At 33.4% G+C, this 16536-nt stretch overlaps 1 protein-coding gene across 1 annotated transcript; it reads right to left on the reverse strand.

Annotated features, from left to right (window-relative positions):
- Positions 1-88: 88 nt before the first annotated feature.
- Positions 89-3111, reverse strand: LOC137817213 (granule-bound starch synthase 1, chloroplastic/amyloplastic-like; the record flags this gene model as incomplete). The annotated part of the gene is given in 10 exon segments (XM_068620458.1): positions 89-265; positions 348-591; positions 711-820; positions 916-1016; positions 1108-1171; positions 1516-1605; positions 1722-1820; positions 1908-1988; positions 2342-2679; positions 2916-3111. Coding segments are annotated over 9 exon segments (1296 nt in total), but the record flags the coding sequence as incomplete, so codon positions are not given.
- Positions 3112-16536: the final 13425 nt, after the last annotated feature.

A 16536-nucleotide genomic window follows, 5' to 3' on the forward strand; every position in this document is an offset into this window, starting at 1 on the left:
GGATTGAACCATGAGCTTAACTTTTATCTTTTAGCGGTACTAGTAATACGGATTAATGCAACAACAATGATCGAATCAAGACACTTACAAGAATTATGATCTGAACATTCTGGTCAATGAACTTTGGGATGGCTTCCACAAGAATATCTGAACCTTTCTGCTCTTCAAGCCTACCAATGAAGCCTATCAGAGGGATATCCCTGTTTACAGGTAAGCCAACCTCTGCCTGAAGGGCCTCTTTCAGCAGGAATTTTGCTTCCTTGACCTAAGAATGACAATTTGATAAGGACGTGCTAATTTATATGGACCATAATTCCATATCTAGTAACAGGGAGGATAACACTTACACTTGTTGTATCGAAGTGTATATCTATGAATTTATCAGTTTTTGGACTCCACTCCCGAATATCCATGCCATTCACGATACCGGCAACGCCAGTTTTGCGAATTATGTTGTCCAATTCTACACCTCTATCCTCTCCGGAAACAAGTTCCTTGGCATAATATGGACTTACAGTGAGCACTAGGTCCGATTCTAATATTGCAGCTTTCATCCAGTTAATTTTCCTTCCCCTCACAGGCTTAAGATGCCTGGAAATGAAACATAAGAAATATTAACATGGTTGGATGTGTAGAAGTCAAGTGTATAAATAAAATAATAAATTTTGGAAATGTTTTAAGTTTTTTCGGAACAGAGAACGGTGTGTTACCCATCAGTAAAGTCAAAAGCGCTCCTGTATTCATTAGGTAAATTGAGAAGAGGGAAGTCTTCAAAGGGATGCCTACCCTGGTAGGATATGTTATGAATACAAAATGCAACCTGCCATGATGTGCCAAGGAAAGTCAGTTTCCCTGGAAAGAATGAATGGTGATTCATGATGAAGACAAGCGTGCAGAAAGTAAATAAATCCTCACCTTTGTGTTTCTATAAACCCCCCTGGTCTGGTACATTGATTTCAAGTAGCACGGAAGAAGAGCAGTGTGCCAATCATTGGCAACAAAGATCACATCTTCACCTGCCGGAAGACAGAAAAGGCTTGTAAACTAAATTTAAAGGTTTTCCTTAACCGAATATTGAAGATCAAGGAATAAACCAGAGAGCCGTACCATATGGTCCCGAGAAATATTTGTTGCTGTTTAAGTTCAAAACCCTTGGTGCCTCAAGGGCAGCCTGAAAGTTGTTGAACACACTGATAACGTCATATCCAGAGTCAACAAATATTAAAGTCAATTCAAATCTATGCTCTAATAAATGTAATCAGCGATGATGACGAATTAAAACTGCAAATGGCCGTTGAAGGTAGTCGACAATGTTACATGTCTTAAGACAAGTTACCATTGCATTGAGAAATTAAATCAATTCAAACAAAAGGAGCATGTGTAGATATGATTCAGACAATTCGTGTGTTAGCTGTCAGGGAAGCTAATTACCACGGTAATATTATTTATGAGCTATAGGCTATGTACTCTATGATTAAGAAAAAATTATGCAGGTTAAACTACACGTGAAGTTACCTGGCATAACAAGCTGTATCTAAGTTGGTTATCTTCATAATCCACTCCAGCACTAGGGCCGTAGAGTTTTGAACCGGTCTTGCCCCACACCTTTTAAAATCAAAATGCAAGAAAAATATTTAGTTTAATTTGAAGCTGTTATAGTGTCTTGAATCCTATAAATATTGTTTTGTGTGAAATTGTTCATGCCAATCAAAGTTTATAACCTTCTCAAGGAAACATGGGTGGTCTACAAAAACACGATCAACACCTTGCTTGTAGCAGTGAAAAAAACGGACAGTTTCTATTCTATCAGCAACTTTGACCTACGAAAACAAAAGAATGAAACAGTAATCATTAACCAAGAGTTACATAGATTTGTACAGATACATGACGAGAACAAGAAAAGTTACCTCCACGGTAACATTAGTGTCCCATGCATCCTTGTATTGGTCGTAACGCGGTGACACTGTCATAACACGGTGTCCATGTTCCTTATCAAATAGCACAAAACAGGGTTAAAATCATAATTTATACCAATATAAAATTTTAATATTTTAAACCTCAAAACTACTATTATATTCAATATATACAACAATGAAAAATAATAGAAATAAACTATTCACCCACTTAAAATAACTAGACATATCACTACTTTATAATTATACTCTTTCATGAAAATCTGTAAATTATATTGTTTTTTCTAACATTATTTCCATTCAAACTATAAATTACACATCAAATATAAAAAATAATAATACATATACTTATATTTAATAATATGCAATCTAGCTTAGGAATAAAACAATTAAAACAGGTAAGAGAAATAAATCAATAATCCACTTACGGCCAAAGCTGATGGAAGTCCTCCGAGAACATCACCGAGGCCCCCAGTTTTACTCCAAGGTGCAACCTCAGCCCCAACAAAGATCAAGTTCATCCCGCACTCGATCTTCTCCAAAACCTTCTCACGCCCACTTTTGCTACTCTTCGCAGCCAAAGAGCTTCCCATTTTGCTCGCATGCGTGCTTCGCACGAGTACCTTGTTCAGAGATCTCAACCCATCGTATTTCAATTCATGACGGTTCAGGCTCATCTGACCCGAAGATTTCACTTTTGTCTCTGTACTCCACGCGCCTTTTGACGCCACGCACGATGCCATCGATACCGTTGCCATGCTTATACCTTCTGCATGCAACACCAAACTTTCACCATTCACAGCGATAACAATGGCAGTGACTAATCTAATAAAGTAAAGCAATATATAACAATAATACACCGTTATAGCTTTGCAGTATTTTGAGAAAATGCTTAAGATCTAAACAATTGAATATAATGTATGGTAGGGGTAGAGAAAATTAGTGTAAAACATGAACGAAGGAGATTCTAGTTTGTTAAAAGAGAAAGCTAGAGTGACTCACCGGTGACGGAGGAGTTGTGAGGAACAGTTGCAGGGAGTGAAGGTGAATTGAAAGCAAAGAGTGTGTTTGGATTGAAGGAAGAAGATGTGAGTAGCGGTATTTGTAGCAGTGCGGAGCCTCTCCTTGGCCAACAGTGTAGCGACGCGTGGAAGTCAGTGAGAAATTTGATGCTTACGCACCGCGAGAAATAGCATTTTAAGGTAAGAAGTTGGGTCCAGCACAGGTGAGAAATAGCATTTTAAGGTAAGAAAATGGTAATTAATAGGGATTTTTTCCAGGGTTGAAGCACACGTAGGTTGGGTTGCTGCTGATTTTGTAACTAAAACCAAAACATACATGAGTTTTAAGACACGTATGAGCCAGGTGTGTAGCATAGTGAAGAATGTGTCGCTTCAACATCTAGTGGCTGTTGAATTATTATTTGTTGAATGAACCAACGGCTTTCATTTTCTCTTTCGGACATACAAATAATAATTCCCATGGAAGTGAAAGGGGATTTCGATTTCGATTTCGCCCAGAAAAGGAATCCAAAAAGGGTGCAGAAAGAAAGTACCAAAAAAAGTCTCACTGTGATACAGATTCATTGGCTATGAAACAAAAAATTGATGAGGCCCACATCTCTTGGAACTGAAGAGCATGCAGTATAGAGAATCTCTGCATCAAGGCTTATCATTTAATTTATTAAATGAACTAGATATATTTTTTACGCATCTCATTTTTTTTTAATTTCATTAAGCTATAAACAGCTTTTTAAAATAATCTATTCAATAAAATTTAATTTTTATTATTTTATCTCTTACGATAAAACCTTAATGTCTATTTATATTTTTAGGATAATTTATTACTGTTATTTTATAGACATTTTCTTTAAAATTATTGATTCAATGTTATACTTGTTTATTATTTCTCTAATAGAATATTTATTTATTGCGAAATGATAATTACTTTAAGCATTCACTCAATCTTATCAAATATAGCTCATATGAATAAAGTTTCTTTTATCATTGAAATTATTTTAGCCCACACTTAAGGAATTTGTTTTATTTTATAAGCTTGTGGTTAATGTTTAAAACATTTATTTTGAGTCGTTATCATTTCAATTTTTTGTAAATATTACAAGTTTTTCAGCTTTCTATTTAAGCATATAAAGTCAAATAAATTTATATATAGTAAGACGCTTCTAAGATTAAATAATTGGATAAGAATAACAAAAATATCTGCACTCTAAATGATGACACGAAGAGGTTGGTATCATATGACACAAATTAATATGTTACAACCTAGTAGATTGAAATTTGCTTGAAGTATACTACCTATAAGAAAAAATCTGTTTTTATTTTTATTTTTATTGAATTAGAATTTTAGTTTTATTCCTTATAAAACATTTTCTTTTATTTTCATTTCTCAAAATTTTCAAATCACTTTCTTTAATCCTTAATATTTATTTTAAGATGAATAAATTAAAATTAGTGTATGAATCATACGAGTTTTTGGTTAAGTATAACATTTTAACATTATATTACACCACAAATGTGTTTTATTTCAAATTGTCAATCAATATTTTCTTCAATACATAAAGAAATAATTAATTAGTGTTATATAATATTGTAAATTAAAAGTAATTATTTTCAATTTAAATAACTATATAAATATAAAGCTAAAATTAAAATTTACTAAATAAAAATATTTAATGTATGACTTAATCATCATTTGAAAAGTAAAGATGGTAGAAAAATATTTTTGACGTAACTTTTATATATTCTTATGGAAAATTTTCCACATTTTCAATCAATAGAAATATTATAATAATTTTTGAGATAATAGATTTCAAACTAATCAACAAAATTATATACAACAGATTATGAATATATTATATTGTAGTAAAATTGATTTATAACACAATGTTATAATGTTAATTATTTTCAATTTTACATAATAATAATTTTGGTAATAATGATTTTCATGAAAAATGATAACAAAATAGTAGTAATAAGGGTAATAGTTGATATGACAATGATAATATTACTAATGAACACGGAAAATGATTGTTTATAAGAATAAGTTCGTCATTGTGGGAGTACATATCTTTTAATGCAATTTAATAAAATCAAATGTACTCTTTCAGCAAATGAACGGTGGAAGACGAAACAATAAAATGGCATCAGTTTTTTTTTTTATTAATTTGTATTTTAATTTTTTAATTCACACGAGATTTAAAATGTTTTTGGTACCTTTTATAACTCTTGGTTATTATAAAAAAAAATAACAACATATAACTAAATTATTTCAATACATGATGATTTCTGTTGTTGTAGTAATTTATGTATATATTTAACTTAAGGTTATGGTCATATTTTTTAAAATTGCATCAAACTTTAATTAAATACTCCTCAATTCCACACGTTCTACAAAAACTATTTTAAATTAATTATACTTTAAAAGAATTAATGGTGCATTAAATAATTTTCGGAATTATATTTAATTAGTAACTAAAATTTAATGTTCTCATTTGTCACAAAATTATCATTTAAAATTTTGAAATGTATATTGGAAAATAATTATATGAAAAATAAAAAATAATTACGAGATGAACAAGTATGTATATATATATATATATATATATATATGAATTAGAATAATTGATGGCAAATTCATGAAGCTCTTCTTGGAATGATGTGAAAAATGGTGCGGAAGTTATGGATGTAAATGTGCAAGATCCTCCTAGGAGCTATGGTGATCTTGAAGGTGCATGATGTGTATGGAAAGAGGGAGGTTCGGCCAGCCCTATGGTAGGTGATGAAGGTGAAGATTAGATCCTAGAAACTAGGGAAAAGCAAAGTATGACACAATATTGGCAGCATAACTTTACTCTAATTAATCTTGCAAATACAAGTGATAGGCATCTCCTTTTATAGGCTAAGGAGGCCGTAATTCTTAAGCTAAGTGCAAATGAAATGCTAGCTAAATGTAATGTAAATGTGAAGCACATGGGTGCACATGGCACATGGGTGCACATGGTCCTTTATTAATAAAGGCTTCTAGAAACCTTTAGCTAATCAAGGTTAATGTTTCCTTAATTCTAATGTGCAGAAAATTAAACAATTGTCCACATGGTTATGCTATTTACACCTCATTTAAAGCTAAACTACACTTGATGGGCCTTCACGGAATATGTGCTATTAGGCCTTTTCCCATTCATAGCTTGATCCAAATCTTCTTGTTCTAGACGCTCCTAGCTTGATCTTAGATGCTCCTAGCTTGGTCTTAGACGCTTGGCTTGGGTCTAGACGCTATTGGCTTGGGGTCTAGACACTCTTGACTTGGCTCTTGCCTTTCATGGAAGGTTGTGCGGCCCTCTTCCATCAATAATTGTGTAATATTTATTTGTGAAATGGACTAATGATTTTTTCTTTGGGTTAAGGAGGTGGACTTTTAATTGAAGACATTCGGAAGAGGTGAGGAAGAGGTGAAAATTGTGGATCAGTGTGTCAAAAACATAATGAAAGGTAGAACCGCTGAAAAACTCACCCATCTCTTATTCTTTCTCCATTTTTCTTTTCCTCTCTTTAACCAAACCTTTATTCTTCTAACATTTCTGAATATTGAGTGATGTTCTAAGTTAATGAAATTCCTAATCCTACTTTTATGAACTTCCATAAGTAAGCTTTATTCCTAGTCTTCTGCTTTTAGGACCACACCCATGCAGTGTTCTTTTGAGAAAAATTAAATTCTAGATGTTTTAAGCTTTAATATGATATTATGATGCTTTTGTGTGATTAGACTTTGAACTGGGAGCTACGAATCTAAACTCTTTAACACCTTAATCCACCATTCTTTCTTAGAAGACTCCATTTTTCACACAATGTAAGTAATCAAAGACAAGGGAAATTACAACTTTTCCAATTAGGGTTTTAGATTATAAAAGTACATTATGTTTCCTTGGAAAACCTAAATTCTTTTTATACATGTAGAGATCTGTCATAGGGTGATTTTGATTAATTCTTCAATTTGGTATGTTTTGTACTTAAGAAAAAGAAGAGTGAGTTTAGTATTTATTTATTTATTTAGGTTAAATATGTATAAATTTTAACTTCAAAATCTTATAATGTTAAATTTTAGCAAAAAAAGTTGGATTAAGAATATAATACTTATGTGTGATAGTTGGGCACAAACCACCTGTAGTATTGAACAATTCATAACTATTTGAACAAACTAATTTGTTATAACTAGAACTACCCCAATAGTCAATAACAGATTCTTCAACCCAAATATTCGGCAACAACCTTATTAAATATTTTAGTTGGGATAAGAGCTTATAAGTACAACCTTATTTTCTAGGGAATACTCACTCAATTTTACTTATTCACTTATATTCTCATATTCCACTAAACTCGAATTGACTTAAGCGTCAAAGAGTTTACTCACTCATATTCTCATATTTCAATAAACTCTTATTGACTTAAGTGCCAAAGAGTCTTCTATAGGTGGATTACCACTTAGTAACCCTTAAACGAAAAGGTCATTCAGTCCAAACAACTCGAACATCCACCTCGAATGATTCCAACCCATCTCTGGTAAGTGTTGAAGATGTGAGCTTTGATGTTTCAAATTCAAGATGAAGCTTGAAGCCTTGCTGCTTTTGGTTTTGGTGTAGTTTAGAGTGTTTAGAATTTATGTAAGATCAATCTTGATTCCTACACAAAGCCTGTTTTAATCTATTTTAAAGAACTAAGTGTTTTTCCATGCAAAGGGAAAAACAACCAATTAAAGTTTCGAGACAATCAGTTGTTTGTCACTTAGCTGACAAAGAATTTTTTGAAACTTTTGTTTGAATCAGTTGTATAACTGCCGAAACCATCCAACCGGTTAAATCGTGATTTCAACCAATTAAAAGTAAGTTTTCATAACAGGTTTTTGAAAACCTATTTTAATTAATTCAGTTGTTCAAATTTGCCTTTAACAGTAGCTTTTCAAAGGTTATAAATATAATATAGCCTTCCTTCAAATGTTTGAAAGGAGAGAAATAAACAAGTTTTAACACTCAAATCTGAAATTAAAAAGAGAGATTACAATCTATTTGTGAAAAGAAGTTTTCCAAGTTTAGCAAGATTGCTTTTAAGCTTTGTTGTGTTTCAAGAACTAATCATAGGGTTTCTGGTCTTTTGTAATCCAAGTGTTTTCTACCTTTTCTTAGTTTCTTGTAATTGTTCAAATTACATTCTGTAAACGTTGTTGTAAAATCTTGTAAAGTCAGTGTGATTCTAGCTTGAGGTGTTGGCTGTGTGCAAAGAGGGTGAGTAGGCTTTGTGAGATTCAAAGTCACCTCTTTGTGGTATGTGTAGTTGTAATCTATGATTGATTACATAGTGGAATACTCAGTGGTTTGACTGAGGACTGAATGTAGCTCTGGGATTGAGTGAACCAGTATAAACCTTGTGTGTAAATCTCTCTATCTCTTCTCTTCATAACTGTTTGTTATGTTGTCATAAACAACAAGTTATTTTTTATTTTCAACCAGTTGATATTTTTGCCTTACAAACTGCTTTTGTATCTGTAACATAAACAACCGGTTATATCGTGTTTTTAACCGATTAAAATACTGGAACTGTTTTCTGAATCTTTGTTGAATTGTCTTTCTGAATTGCTTATCTGAATTGATTGTTAAAGTTTCATTCTTAAACATATATTTGCGAAAAGTGTTGAACCATGTGGTGTTCAATGTTTTGATGAATCCAATCATTTGAAGGATGATGAAGCCTCTGCTTTGCTTGATGTTGTTGTGCTGGTTTTAGCCTTGTTCTCGGGTAGTTCAATGTTGTAATCAACCCTTAGATTAAATCTCAAAGCAATTAGCATCTCAATTTTATCAAAGCAAAATGTTTTTCAAACTAAGTTGAAACAACCGATTGTTTTGTCGAAACAAGCGATTGTTTACACTTAGGTGTTTTGAGAAAGTTTGAAAACTGTTTTTGAATGGTGATTTTGTTAAGTAACAAAACAACCGATTGATTCGAGGAAACAATCGATTGTTTATTTTAAAACCATAACAGAAAAACTGTTTTCTTTTACTGAGCTTTAAATGCTTTAACTGAATATGCTCCAGTCATTAAATGCTTTGACCAATCTATTTTAAATGCAATTAAGAGTTTGTTAAGATTTAATAACAAACTATATTCTCAGATATATTTTGAAAAACTGTTTTTAAGTTTTAAGAATCTCGAAACATAGTTTTTGACAAGAAGAGTTTTTCAAAGAGTTCTGAGATTGCTTAAGAGTTGAGAGATTGATCAAGGTGCTGAATATGATTATGCTTGTATTGATTTCAGATATTCATCTGTAACAAGTGTAATCTTTGTAAACTGCTGAACAATTCGTGTGTGTGTTTTGCTGAGATTGGCTGTGTGTTCTTGAGGTGTTCAAGATCAACAATCTTAGTGTTGGCCAAGGAGAGTGTGTTTCTTGAGGTGTTCAAGGTCATTCTCTTGGTTGTGGTGTAAGTGATCTAGTGGTGATTGCTTAGTGGATATCCTCAGGGTTTCTGAGAAGACTGGATGTAGCTCTAGTTTGGAGTGAACCAGTATAAACAACTGTGTACAATCTCTCTATCCCTAACTCTTTAAATTCAGTTTGTTTGTTGTTTGCTGGTATAAACAACCGATTGTTTCGAAGAAACAACCGATTGTTTTTTCTAGTATTACAGTTTTGCTTGCTGTTTTGGCTAACTGAATTGCTGAATCAATTGGTTTCTGAAATAAGTTCATTCTAGCTTTGAAAAGTTTGCGAAAACCCCTTTAAACCATTCACCCCCCCTCTAGTTGAAAGCCATCTTTTCTAACAATTGGCATCAAGAGCTTGGTTCTTGAAAGTTATTCAAGTTGATCCTAAAATCTTTCAAAATGGCTGATAGACTACCGTTTGGGGAAGGTGCCTCGATAAACAGACCACCCTTGTTTTGTGGTTTGAATTACCAGTTTTGGAAAGTTAGAATGAAAATATTTATGGAATCTCTTGACAAAGGAATTTGGGACGCAATTGAAAATGGCCCTTTTATCCCAACGTTTGAAAAAGATGGTTCTGTCATTGAGAAGCCATGGTCTCAATGGACTGATGCAGAAAGTAGAAAGGCTAAATTCGATTGCATTGCCAAAAATATTATAACCTCTGCTTTAAATTCTGATGAGTTTTTCAGGGTCTCACAATGCAAATCATCAAAAGAAATGTGGGATACTTGGAAGTCACTCATGAAGGAACATATGAGGTGAAAAGAGCTAGAAAGCATGCTCTCATCCAAGAGTATGAGATGTTTAGAATGTTGAAAGGTGAAACCATAGCTGAAGTGCAGAAAAGGTTTACACACATCATCAATCACCTTATGAGCCTTGACAAGACGTTTGATAAAGAGGAGCTGAACATCAAGATCTTAAAATGTCTTGATAGAGCATGGCAACCAAAGGTAACTGCTATTTCCGAATCTAAAGATCTAACATCATTAAGTGTTGCCTCTTTGTTTGGAAAGCTTAGGGAACATCAGCTAGAGATGAATAGACTCAATGTTCAAGAGAGTGAAGATAAGCACACAAGGAGCATAGCCTTGAAAGCATCCAAACATAAGGGAAAGCAAGATTCAAGTGATGATAGTGATGAGGAAAATCTTAGCTTGCTGTCAAGAAAATTCAGCAAATTCTTAAAGAGAAACCGCAACAAAGACAACAATAAGGATAGGTATGGAAACAAGAAACCCAATGAATTTAATTCAAATAACTATACTTGTTTTGGTTGTGGTGAGCAAGGTCACATAAAGGCTGATTGTCCCAACAAGAGCAAAGAGAAAAAGACAAGCTACAAGGAGAAGAAAGGCAAGACAAAAAAGAGCCTACATTGCTTGGGATGAAAATGAAGTATCATCATCAAGCTCTTCATCAAGTGAAGATGAAAAGGCCAACATATGCTTAGTTGCTGAGGATGATGATGATGATTCTTGCAGTTCAAGTGAGGTTAGTTCATGTGCTTCCTTAAATGAATAAAACTATAGTGAATTGCTTGAAGCTTTTCAAGAAACTCATGATGAAGCTAATAGATTGGTTCTTTCAAACAACCGATTGAAAGATCTTAACAATGGGCTTGAAAAGAAAGTTAAATCACTTGAAGAGGAACTGAGAAAAGCAAAAAGTGATTTTGAAAAATTGGAAAAAGATTTCAAAAATGCCTCTTGCAAGTGTGATACTCTCAATTCCACAAATTGTGAAAATCTTGAGAAAAAGGTTCACTATCTTGTTGAAACTGTGGACAAGGTTTCAAAAGGAAAGTCAAACTTTGAGAATGTCCTAGCATCTCAAAGCTGTGTTTTTGGAAAAGCTGGTTTAGGCTTCAATCCACAGAACAAGCAAGATAGGTTTTCAAAAAGCTTTTTGAGAAAATCAGAAAAACAACCGATTGTTAAGTCGAAACAATCGGTTGTTACATGCTTTTACTGCATGAAGAAAGGCCACTCTGTTAGATTCTGCAAAATTAGAAAATATTATGTTCCTAAAGGTTTTATGAAATGGATTCCTAAGGGATGTGATGTTTCTAACAACAAAGAAAAGCCAAATGGACCCAAATTTGTAAGGGGATCAAATCTTGCAACTTGAATTTGTTTATGCAGGAAAAATGAAGAGAAAAGGAAGAATTGAGCCTTCTGATCAAGTTGTTGAAGAAAAAGGCAGTCATTGAAGCTGAATCAATGCTATGCAAAAGGTCAAAACAGTAAAATGAAGTTTTCTTGATCAGCAAGGAATTGGCTCATTAAAGAAACAACACAAGGATAAGGCCTTCCTTTTATTTGTTATCAATTTTTGTTTCAAAGTTCTTTCTTATGATTATTTGTTTTTTAACCAGTGTCATGTACTTTAATCTGTTTCTGTTTATGGTTAAAAATTGAAAAATCAAGTTTTTAACTGCTGCAGAAAAACAACGATTGTTTCTTCGAAACAACCGATTATTTTGAGTCTGACAGCACTGTGTAGAAATTGTTTTAACTGATTTTTGAATTTCTAGCCGTTGTAGATATTTTTCAAAGGGAGAATCTTGGTCAAAGGATCTGTGTTGAAAGCTGATCACGTTCAGAAAGGATTTACAACAGTCATAAAGGAATATATTCCAAAATCTTGGAAATTCAAGAGCCTTAATGACTAGTCAAAGATCACATGTGAAGACCATGTGATTTTCAGCTTTTTCTGACATTTTCAGTGCAGAACAGAGTCAAGTCCTCTCTCTGAAAATCAGGTACCCATTGAATGAAATTAAATTCAAATTGATTTTCTTTCTGCTATAAAATTAGGTGCAGATTTCTTTCATCAAGAACAACCAATTGCAACATCTCTTGCAACATCTCTTGCACCATCTCTTGCAAATTTCTGTGAAGTGAGTTTTTTTCTCTACTGTCATGGAATCAACTCCTCCCACCTCTAAAAGAGTCAAAACCAGAGCTGTAAGGTCTGGAGGAAGGCTTGAAAGCTGGTTTTCTGGTGACACCGATCTCATTGAGAAGTATAGATATGAAACAAGTGTCAAGAAGATAAACAACCCCAAGGTTGTGTGCTTTGACTGGCTGAAAAGTCAAAAGCTTGACAATGTGAGGAGGCTTCTCAAAGACCAATCACTCAGAAAGTTTCTAGAGCTCAAAGGGAACATATATCCAGATTTGGTGAGGGTTTTCTACACCAACTTGAAGTTTGAGGGAAACAACTTAGTCTCTCATGTGAAAGGCGTGGAGATGGAGATAACCCATGAGGTTTGGGCTGCTGTAGCTGGACTTAAGTTCTCTGGATTGAGAATCAACAAAGGAAACCTTGGTGTGGTAGAAGATTTCAACAAAATCCAGTTCTACAAAAGTTGCTTGAAGAACAATCAATCTCAAGTTAGCACATGCTCGGTTGGAGGTTTGAAGCTTGATGAGAGGTTGCTTGCTCTCATTGTAACTTGGATTCTAACTCCAAGGGGGAGTAACCACTCTGTGTTGACTGAAGAAGATATGGTTTACATCTTCTGCATCTCCAAGAAAGTGAAGATCAATTGGATTCACATAATCAAGGAACATATGCAAAAAGCCATGAGGTTAGGCGATTACCACTATCCCTATGCTGTTTTAATATCTAAGTTTCTACACTATTTTGAAGTTAATCTTGAAGATGAAACTTCTGAGCTGGTCAAGTCAACCCAAGAGTTGAACAATGGATCACTCAGCAAGATGGGCTTTACAAAAATAGGTGGAAAGTGGATAAGTAAGGATGGTGATCATGGTGCATCTTCTAGTGGTGCTGCTCATCTTGAACAAGATGAACCTGCTCACATGGATGTTCAACATGAAGATCCAGCTGAAGATTTTCAAGATGCAGGACCTAGTGCTGATGCTGAACATCAAGGAGAAAGAATGCAAACCATGTCTCCTTTTGAAAGACTCATGGTGAAAAGGCTAGATACCTTTGCTGAAAATCAAAGGAGCCTTCATGATCTATGTGTTAGCAACTTTCAGAGGATTGACACAAGGTTTGACAACATGGATGCAAGGTTTATGACTCTGGAAGAACAGATTGAAGCTGTCCAGAATCAAATCTTTGACCTTCAGTTTGCTGATGAAGAAGATTGAGAGAAAAACAACCGATTGGTCATCGAAACAATCAATTGTTTTTGGCTGTTCTCTTTTCTGGTTTTAAAATTTCTTTCCTTCTGCTGTTGCTGTTTTATTTTTGATGTAATTGGAACAATGTTTTATTTTATCTCTTATCTTTGTCTATTTGTGAAGAAAAATAGGGGGAGATATATGCTGTGTTTGTGTTTCCAATTGTGTTTGTGTTTCCAATTTGTATTAAGTTTCTGTTTTTCAAAGTTGTTAAAAACAGTTTGAGTGATGTTATTTGGTTCGGATATTAGATGCTTAAGCTTTAATTATTAATCTGTATACTAACAGAATATCAGAAGTTCAATGTATTGCTCAAAGTTCTTTTGCAGGAATTGCTTCAGATTTAATCAAAGAACAACACAAGCATCAGGGATTTGTCTTCATCAAATAGGGAGAGATTGTTGAACCATGTGGTGTTCAATGTTTTGATGAATTCAATCCTTTGAAGGATGATGAAGCCTCTGCTTTGCTTGATGCTGCTGTGCTGGTTTTAGCCTTGTTCTGGGGTAATGTTGTAATCAACCCTTAGATTAAATCTCAAAGCAATTAGCATCTCAATTTTATCAAAGCAATTTTTTTTTCAAACTAAGTTGAAACAACCGATTGTTTTGTCGAAACAAGCGATTGTTTACACTTAGGTGTTTTGAGAAAGTTTGAAAACTGTTTTTGAATGGTGATTTTGTTAAGTAACAAAACAACCGATTGATTCGAGGAAACAATCGATTGTTTATTTTAAAACCATAACAGAAAAACTGTTTTCTTTTACTGAGCTTTAAATGCTTTAACTGAATATGCTCCAGTCATTAAATGCTTTGACCAATCTATTTTAAATGCAATTAAGAGTTTGTTAAGATTTAATAACAAACTATATTCTCAGATATATTTTGAAAAACTGTTTTTAAGTTTTAAGAATCTCGAAACATAGTTTTTGACAAGAAGAGTTTTTCAAAGAGTTCTGAGATTGCTTAAGAGTTGAGAGATTGATCAAGGTGCTGAATATGATTATGCTTGTATTGATTTCAGATATTCATCTGTAACAAGTGTAATCTTTGTAAACTGCTGAACAATTCGTGTGTGTGTTTTGCTGAGATTGGCTGTGTGTTCTTGAGGTGTTCAAGATCAACAATCTTAGTGTTGGCCAAGGAGAGTGTGTTTCTTGAGGTGTTCAAGGTCATTCTCTTGGTTGTGGTGTAAGTGATCTAGTGGTGATTGCTTAGTGGATATCCTCAGGGTTTCTGAGAAGACTGGATGTAGCTCTAGTTTGGAGTGAACCAGTATAAACAACTGTGTACAATCTCTCTATCCCTAACTCTTTAAATTCAGTTTGTTTGTTGTTTGCTGGTATAAACAACCGATTGTTTCGAAGAAACAACCGATTGTTTTTTCTAGTATTACAATTTTGCTTGCTGTTTTGGCTAACTGAATTGCTGAATCAATTGGTTTATGAAATAAGTTCATTCTAGCTTTGAAAAGTTTGCGAAAACCCCTTTAAACCATTCACCCCCCCTCTAGTTTAAAATCATTCCTGCAGAGGTTCTTTTCTATTCAAAATTCAATGTGTCCAATACATGAGGCAAGACACTCTATTTATAGGAGAGTGTCTTGAAGAACAAGATAGAGGGGTAGGGGTGTCATTTGTGAGAAGCCTTCTTGAAGGTAGGTCAAAGAAACCCTAAACTTAGAAGCAATTGTCATGAAAGGTGGGCTTGGCACAATCCCAAATTACTAAGCACACTCTACTTAAATTACTAAGCACACCTTATTGAAATTACTAACACACCCTAGTCAAATTACTAAGCACACCCTACTCTAGTTTATTCTTCTATTTGGAATCCCCAAAGTGAGCCCAATTTATTTACAAACATACATTTTTGTCTTGTAAGAAGACTAGAAGAAAGAACATCTGATGCTCTGTTCTATGCCCGATTCTTCTTCTGTTGATGTCCTTCCAATATTTGGTGGGGCCTTGTCTTGTAAGCTGAGATGACTGATCAAAGTGTGAAGTGCCTCTCGTGTCCTTGGTGATCTGCTTGGCTAATTGAGTTGTATCATTTACATTGCATGTTATATAAATGTTTTAACTAACTAAAGATAGAAGAAAAAGTTAAAGTAAATTTTGTGAAAATATTTAAATTTGTTTGTGCATTCACATTCATATCTTGATAGCACTTACTAATGACTTTTTTTTACGACAAATACACCGCGTTGTCAGAAGTAATAATTTATCCCTAAGGATGGATATTGAACCCACAAGGAACAACTAAATAATCAAGTATTAGATTCATTAAATAGAAAACAAAATAATATAGTTTGTTGGGATTTTGTTATGATTGCAATAATTAAAAAGAAAGTAAGTCAAAACGTTTGTTGGTTCAATTGGAAAAATTGGGATTGGGGTTCATCCTTCTTACTCTTTTGATGCCCATATAAAAGTCATTTATAATCGATTTCTTGCATATTTATAAAAACTTCTTATCATTACGATTAGATGTTGATATTAATTAACATTTCAAATCTATTTCTAGCATTCTAATATGTTAAGCATTATCATTTGGGTCAGAAACTTAGAAGTATTTTTCAATCAAATATAAGATCTTGATTATGGGTAAACAAGCATTACAAATAAAATGACAATACCAAAAGAAAAAAAAAATATGCCTAAGAATTTCAAATAAAAATGATATCATCATAACAGGACAAACAAACCAACTAGCACTAAATCTCATTGATGAATTTACTTTTGTTAAGTTTCATACCTTCAGAAATAATTTGCAAACCCTATCTAATATTTAATACAATTTTCACCAAAATAAATTACTTAAAAAGTTATTATTGGGGAGCAATAAATATTTTCCTCTTATTTATATTAATTAATTACAGACAAGATTTTGATAGAACTAGAAAATACATACTTTGCACAAGAACAAGAAATAATCCATACCTCTTGTCTGCAATTCCACC

Source organism: Phaseolus vulgaris, unplaced genomic scaffold, assembly GCF_000499845.2.
Source record: "Phaseolus vulgaris cultivar G19833 unplaced genomic scaffold, P. vulgaris v2.0 scaffold_20, whole genome shotgun sequence".
Taxonomy (NCBI): domain Eukaryota; kingdom Viridiplantae; phylum Streptophyta; class Magnoliopsida; order Fabales; family Fabaceae; genus Phaseolus; species Phaseolus vulgaris.